At 40.2% G+C, this 8,200-nt stretch overlaps 1 protein-coding gene across 1 annotated transcript; it reads left to right on the forward strand.

The window, feature by feature from the left end:
• Positions 1-407: 407 nt before the first annotated feature.
• LOC147616051 (acid beta-fructofuranosidase-like) lies at positions 408-4,561 on the forward strand. The gene is made up of 6 exons (XM_086778695.1): positions 408-896; positions 1,248-2,107; positions 2,311-2,472; positions 3,040-3,269; positions 3,473-3,563; positions 3,729-4,561. Exons 1-6 carry the CDS (start codon positions 509-511, stop codon positions 3,942-3,944), a joined length of 1,947 nt encoding a protein of 648 aa, XP_086634821.1. The 5' UTR covers positions 408-508; the 3' UTR covers positions 3,945-4,561.
• Positions 4,562-8,200: the final 3,639 nt, after the last annotated feature.

The raw sequence follows: 8,200 nt of genomic DNA on the forward strand, positions 1-8,200 counted from the left end.
CAAATTTGGCGGCTAGAGCCCCACATTTAACCGCTGTGCCATCTGGCCTCTGATGATTGACCCAATGGGTGAGCTTCCCCCAAATTTAGTAAAGAAAAGGTTTATTACTGAGTCCGCATACTTAATTATAACAATCACAGAATGCTGAAACCTTTTTTTTTTTTGAAAATTGGCGCAATTCCAAGTCAATTGTATGCATATATTTGCTTGAATTTGAGATATACTGAAACACAAGAGAGAGCTCAGCCATGGCGTCCCAAGCCCCCCTCCTCTCTTCTCATAATAGCTGCCATCTGGCCTCTGATGATTGACCCAATGGGTGAGCTCCCCCCAAATGTAGTAAAGAAAAGGTTTATTACTGAGTCCGCATACTTAAGTACAACAATCACAGAATGCTGAAGCCTTCTTTTTTTTTTTTTTTGAAAAAATTGGCGCACTTCCAAGTCAATTCGTATGCATATATTTGCTTGAATTTGAGATATACTGAAACATAAGAGAGAGCTCAGCCATGGCGTCCCAAGCCCCCCTCCTCTCTTCTCATAATAGCTGCCATCGCCCATCTTCTCTCATCATCACCAAAATTCGTCTGTGTGCCCTCTCTTTAGTTTTTCTTTTTGTGGTCTCCATAGTTATCAGATTTCAACCCACCACTCATCCCGGCGCTGATAGGCTCAAATTGCGCCATGGGTCCTCTTTTTCTCATGATTCACAAAGTGGGTTGCACTCAAATCCCACATACAATCTCTGCAACGAGGACCCCCCCTTCTACCAGCCCAAGAGCACAGAGCCCACCGTCTTCAGTGGTGAGGGCAGATCCTACTCTCCTTGGAGCAGTTCAGCACAGAACTCTCTCCGCACTGCATTTCACTTCCAGCCGGAGCGAAATTGGATGAACGGTAAGGCTTCATCTTTTAAAAAAAAAGGCATTTTTGGGTTTCTTGGTAGTGATGGATTGCCTTCCCTTTTAGCATTATGGGGCTCATTGGCATTATATTTCGTGCATTTTTTAAAACCTTGTTCCATTTTGGCATGCCTCTTCCTGCTTAATTTTGCATTTGGGTCCCTCTTTCCATCTGTTGGGGTCCCCTCCAAACACTGCAACAGATCCAGACGGTATGGTTTCTTTAGCTCTGCTTCCCCCCCCCCCCCCCCCCCCCCCCTATTTTCTGCAGTTGATGCAAAGAAGCATATCCTTAACTCCGCAAACATGGCTGGGTCTTATTCATCTCCTCTCTCTGTATATGCAGCTCCACTCTATTACAATGGATGGTACCACCTTTTCTACCAATACAACCCCAACAATGCCTTCTGGGGCCTCATCTCATGGGCGCATGCCGTCTCGGTAGACCTTATCCACTGGCTTTACCTTGATTTAGCCATGGTGCCTGACCAGTGGTATGACATTCGAGGTGTGTGGACAGGCTCTGCAACCTTTTTGGCAGATGGAACTCCTGTGGTAATCTACACTGGCTCAACCAATGAATCAGTTCAAGTGCAAAATGTTGCTTATCCAGTTGACCCTACAGATTTTCTTCTAAGAAACTGGACCAAAGTGGCCCAAAATCCTGTGTTAGTCCCACCCACTGGCATCCTAACAACGGACTTTAGGGATCCCACCACAGCTTGGCTTGGTGCTGATGGGCTATGGAGGCTTGGCATCGGCTCAAAAGTTAACCAGACAGGCGTCGCTTTGGTGTATGAGAGCTCTGATTTCCTTTACTGGACACAGCAAGACCACTATTTGCATCAAGTTGAACACACTGGCATGTGGGAATGCCTTGATTTCTATCCTGTGCTAGCTTCTGGAGATGCTGCAGGAGTTGACACCTCTACATATGGAGAGCGTGTGAAGCACGTGCTCAAGGCAAGCATGGATGACACGAAGCTGGACTTCTATACAGTTGGAACTTACGACTATGAGAATCACACCTTCACACCAGATGATTCAGCTCACGATCTTGGCTTCGGTTTACGATACGACTATGGAAAATTCTATGCATCAAAGACGTTTTATGATGATAATGAGGGCCGGCGAATCCTATGGGGTTGGGTAAATGAATCTGACAGCCTTCAAGATGACATTGAGAAAGGATGGGCATCTGTGCAGGTAGTGGACCCTCTAATCATTCTTCTGTGGAAATTTTTAGTGCAATCTGGAACCTTGCCTTGTTAGCACATTTAGGGCTCTGGAGCCTGAAGCTCACCATAATTGGGGATTGTTTTTAGCCTATAGAACTGTGATTGGGTAGATGTGGGGTTTGTTATAAGGCATTTTGCATCTTTGTCTGATAGCTGGGAGTTTGGTTGCAGGCCATTCCTAGACAAGTCTGGTTTGATAATCTCACGAAAGCCAATCTGCTTCAATGGCCAGTGGATGACCTCTTGGATCTTAGAAGAACCAAGGTTTCACTGGATAATATTACCTTGGAAAGCGGCTCTGTTGTCAAAGTCTCAGGAGGCTCAGGGGCTCAGGTACAAAAAATACATCTGTAATACATGTACTTGTAGACATTTTTTTAATCCATGAATAGATCCTTCGGGAGTCGCATGTAGACCTGCCCGAGGGTGGAGAGATCTAGGTGCTGGCTGGGGAGGACTAGTGGGGATCAAACTCGGGTGTCCCCCTCACTGAGTGATGGCCTCAACCACTAGGCTACACTGCCATCAGCATGTACTTGTACACTTGTATGTGAAGATATTGCACCATGTACCCATCTAGTTGTACGTGTATATGTAAAGATATTGCATCATGCAACCAAAATATACATGTACTCCTCTTAAATGAAGATATTGCATCATGTGACCAGCATAAACATTTAATATACATGCAGTCATACACTTGTACGTGAAGAGGTACATCATATACATGTAAATGTACACTTATGTGTCTGACGTGAAGAAGATCATGTACATCTAGTTGTACACTTACATGTGATGATATTGCAGCATTTACCCAACATTGTACATTTGTATGTGAAGATGTACATAACATTTGTCTGATATTGCATTGCTCTTTTTTTGGGGGCATTGGTATGACAGTGGGATATTGAGATTGCTTTTGAGAACCCAGTCTCGTCTTACAATGGCCTTCCCGCAGAAGACATACAAAACAGTTGCAGTGAAGCTGGTGCTGCTAAACAGGGCTATTTTGGCCCCTTTGGCATACTTGTGCTTGCCTCAGATGATCTGCAGGAGCAGACAGCAGTATATTTCTACTTCACCTCCATTAATGGAACATGGACAGCTCTAGTATGCAATGACCAAAGCAGGTATTATTGTCCATGGTTTCAGGGTGCATTCTAGTTGTTGAATTTTGAGAAAATTCTCTTATGTATCCAGTTGAAAATGTGAGAATTTACCATGTCTGGTCAGAGGTGTGTTTGTCTAACTTCTAATCGCTATGTCCTCACTAGGCTTATCTTATTGTACGTTTCCAATCCTTGAAGCTTAATCGATGCACTGTGTTTGGCAGGTCCACAACAGCAACTGATGTGGACAAATCTGTGCATGGAACGTTTGTTCCAGTGTTGGTGGATGAGACCACTCTTTTGCTGCGTGTAATTGTAAGTATGCATCATACAAGCATGCATCATTAGCACTGCAAAACACATCTAAAACTAGTTATTAATGGTTTACCTATGTCTTTATGCATAACCTTGTGGCTCTGCAAAAGACCCTCTTAATTTGGATCTTAATGGTGGTGGGTTTTAACGAGAGGTTATGAGCAGGTGGACCACTCAATTGTGGAGACTTTTGCACAGGGAGGGAGGGCTTGTATCACATCAAGGGTATATCCAACCATAGCTCTAGATGATGAGGCCCAACTCTTCTTGTTCAACAATGGGACCATGCCTGTGACAGTACAGAGCTTGGAAGCTTGGCAGATAGCCAAAGTCTACATGCATCCCTTTGCAGCAGTCCGAAACGCAGAGACCCTAAAATAAAACTACAATGGAGAATGCATGCCTTCTCAAGAGTTTAGAGTGTTTCAATAAGCTATTATTAATGCTACCCACCTTACCCTACCCCCCATACCAAAAAGTATCAATATGCCCACCTTGCCATACCCCATCCACCTTACCATACCCCATACCAAAAGTATCAATATGCCCACCTTACCATACCCCATACCAAAAGTGTCAATGCATGCCTTCTCAACAGTTTATAGACTTTTAATAAGCTGCTAGAATATCAATGTGCCCACCTTAAGATACCCCATACCAAAAAGTATCGATGTGCCCACCGTACCATACCCCATACCAAAAGGAAGACCTTGCTTCCACCATTATTTTCCACTGACACATCCAAGACCTTACAAATTTTGATTCATTCCTTTTCACTTAGAATAGTTCTTATCCAATGTATTCTACATATGGCTCGAAGCGTGCTCCCCATAAGCAGCCTCTAAAAAGATTGATGCTTCCCAATCCTGATTCTTTAGCTCTATGTGTACCATCATATTTCATCTCCCCTAACACTTCAAGTGTTCTTACAACACGTGTCACCCGCGAGAAAATCCTTATATCACCTGCCAAGGGTAATAAAAAACAGGTTTGTTTTGCATGTTCTTGTCAATCACACATTTATCATGTCTTGTGGGAATGCATATTTTCCCACCCTCCTTGAGTGAAGCCCTCATAGATTCTGGTTTGGGTAGTAATAAAGCATGTACCTGAGCATATACATTTAATGCAATAAATTGAACTACCACAACCAATACTATATCAAGTTACCTGTATTGAGCATCAGACTACCAATTCACAAATTTTCCTAAATAACAAAACAACCCACCATGACTTGTGTTCTTCTCGTTTTATTACTAATCCCTTTTGATCCATCAATTTTCTCACTTTAGCTGATGTACTCTGAGTGTTGCACCAATCCTTTTGAACATCAGTAGGAAGGAATAACAAAGCGTCTTCATCATACTTTCATCCAATTAATCTTCAAAATTTGAGCCAGCTAAAGGTTTCATATATACATACATACATACATATATATATATACATATATATATATATACATATATATATATATACATATATATATATATATATATATATAGCAACCTTGAAATAATGGTCAATTTCAAGAAGGAAAAATTATGGTAGAAACCTTGAAAGGGCCTCATTTTATTGAACTCTATTAAAATTAGTCAATGGAAGTAGCGAATGCTTTCAAATATCTCAACCATCAAATCAAGGATGGCAACGATGTGTGATCCCCAGACTAGAGACCGGAAACACACATAATCTGCATCTGAGAACATGCATAAATTTAAGGCTGAGACTAAATATGTTAGTCTAATTTATAGTACTGTATGGAGCTCAAGCCCATTGAGGTCCTTGGAATGCAAAGACTAGTCGAACACATAATCAAGCTCCTACATGCAGCCTTGGCAATGTTGCCTAAAATTGAATAGGAAATTGCAAGGTTCAAAAGACACACAAAAGCAAGTTCAGACAATTGCAAGGATTTGAGTGGAATCCTCAAGTTTAAAACTTGAGGATTCCACTCATATTTAAGAGTAGTTTTGAGGATTTGAGTGGAATCCTCAAAACTTGAGGATTCACTCAAATTCAAGAGTAGTGCACCAAGGCTCCAATATACATATTTTTCCAACCAATCAAAATAAGGACAACCCTTAAATCTATCGGGTTTTGTTCTTGAAATCTCTACAATATGTCGCTTTTATAACTAAAATATATGAAAATTCATTCCTTAAAGTAAGGGCTTTTTAAAATCTCAGTCGATTTTTCTTAATTATGTCGGTTTTTCTTAATTTTGGTCGGTACCAATACACTAGAATGCCATTTTTTCGAGCCCTTCACCAAGCCCAAATAGGATCGATTCTCTCATTCAAGTCAACAAGGGGCCAAAAATTTGGATATTGAATTTGAAATTTTCTCCTTGTGAGACTAGTCAAATTTGATTATCCAAGTCCACTTTTTCGCCTGGTGTGGGCAAGTGTAGTGTAGGGGACATCATTCAATGTGCATTAGTAAAGAATCCAAGGACCTTCTAAACTAGCACGAGACACAGATTGTCAACATTATCTTGTGAGATGAGATGCCATTTTAAATAAATAGTTTGAAGAGGATATCAACTTGAGGTACTGTGGTCATCCTAATCAATCCTACTTAATCCCATAGTAACTTCATTGCCATGCTTAAACTATTAGGATAATCAAGGTATAAAGTTGACAAAACACTTAAAGCATCCACTAGACATGTATGAGAACTGAGACTCTAGTCCCCCCTTGTTCTTGTTTTCTTTTGATTCATTCCTCCTCTTGTGGTCTATACTATAAGAAATTAACACAAACAAACAACAAGACCTTCATAGCAAATCGAGATTACAATTGTTGCTGATTTCCTTTCACCCATGTGCTCTTGCGAGGTAGTGATCTGGAAAGACACAAAGATGGAGGTTGTATATGCATTGTGATAGAGGGCGCAAAGAGTAGTGAAGGTAAATCTCAAGCTTAATTATCTAGAAAGACACAAAGATGGAGGTTGTATATGCATTGTGATAGAGGGCACAAAGAGCAATGAAGGTTAATCTCAAACTTAATGATCTTAGTATGATGGAAGTTGCCAAACACATCTATACATGCTACCTAAGTAATTGTGAGCCAGTCCAATTGGATCCAAAAGACCACATCATCCATCTAGGATCATCCATCTAGGGTAATAATAGACTAAACGATAGACCTACAATCTTGTGTAGCTTCCAAATCCATTCAAGGTTGTCTAGTAGCTTGCTACTCGTCTCGCAGCCTAGCAACCCAAGGTAATACTTTGTTTACGCTTAGTGCAGTCTGATATGGGTATATCATATCACGCTTGCAACATGTAACATGTTTGGTATGATGCCAAACCTATCTAAGATATCTCTTAATCATCTCCCCACCATGTCTGGCCCATCCCCTATGTCTAAATCAACCAAATCAAGCTCTATCGTGTATCCATGCATGCATATGTGCTCCTCATACACATAGCACCTTCTCCTCATAAATGTAGAGCTAGTTGATACTTATGCAGTCTCAACGTGACAAGGTTGGAGCATTGATTTCCACCATATACCGTCTTTGGAGGCTTCTTGTTATGAGAATATATTTTAAGCTCTCTTAAAAATATATTCTACGCTCTTAGATAATTCGGGGACACTTGGATTATCTTTGAGTCATGCCAAATCATGTTAATATTATGGGTGATGCTGAGTATAAGAAAGTGCCGTGTAAGTAAAAGCACCTTTTTTGTATTTTTGGAGGCTATGGCCTATTTTCGAATGAAAGAATTATGTAAATAATCTTATGTGGGGAGAGACCACACACGTGAGGGGGGAAGATTGCACCCAATGTTGAGTCGTTATCTTGAGCTATTTATTCAATTCTTCAATATGTTGAACTTGAGGTTTTTAATGAGTTGATTAGGTGAATAATCTATTTTCTTACAAGGCTCTATTTTCTTTATTTTCCTAGAAGTGGATCCATGTGAGTTGATTAGGTGAATAATCTATTTTCTTACAAGTCTCTATTTTCTTTATTTTCCTAGAAGTGGATCCATGTGAGTGGTATCAAGGCTGCCTATGGGCGATGGAGGCAATATTTAAAATCTTGAAAGCATAAATAAAAGGTTTCAAGAGTTTCAGGCTAAAAAAGACAAAGAAACCTTTTAACATTAACCAAAAAACCACGCATTTTCTTGAGAAGCAGTTTTTAGATTTTCTCTTCTATCTACAGAGTACGGATGAAATTGGCATACAAGGGAGGAATTGGCTCCACTGTCAGATTGCTAAACCACTGCTTCTGATTGAATTCCATAATGGATGGTGGATAATTACTCATAATCCAATTTATGAAAGAAGGTGCTAATAGGCAGTTTATAATTTAATTTATTTTTGGATTAAAGAAGCTTAATCAAGTGGAGAAATTCAAGCTTTGAAAAAGTCATGTAAGATTTTTAGATTTTTTCTCTTTCTCTTCCATCCACGACGGTGCGAAGAACGTATTCAGTCGGGAAGACAACGCTTAGGCTTTAAGCTTTGAAGGCTTTAAATCGTGTTATAAATATACGCTTTAAAAAGCTTATAACCTTCAAAAGATTTGCCTTATAAAAGCTTTTACAAAACCTATATTTCTTAAAGCTAAAAAAACCCTTCATAGTCAAAAGAGAGAGAAATTCCTGCTTGTTGAATA

The sequence above is a fragment of the Cibotium barometz genome, chromosome 39 (genome assembly GCF_041138505.1).
Source record: "Cibotium barometz isolate CiBa-2024 chromosome 39, ASM4113850v1, whole genome shotgun sequence".
Taxonomy (NCBI): Eukaryota; Viridiplantae; Streptophyta; class Polypodiopsida; order Cyatheales; family Cibotiaceae; genus Cibotium; species Cibotium barometz.

Excerpts from the sequence above, each read along its gene's own strand:
- LOC147616051 (XM_086778695.1), top strand. The coding sequence starts at position 509 with ATGGCGTCCCAAGCCCCCCTCCTCTCTTCTCATAATAGCTGCCATCGC. Across the intron at positions 3,270-3,472 it reads GTATGCAATGACCAAAGCAG|GTCCACAACAGCAACTGATG; the intron begins GTATTATTGTCC and ends TGTGTTTGGCAG. Across the intron at positions 3,564-3,728 it reads CTCTTTTGCTGCGTGTAATT|GTGGACCACTCAATTGTGGA; the intron begins GTAAGTATGCAT and ends GGTTATGAGCAG.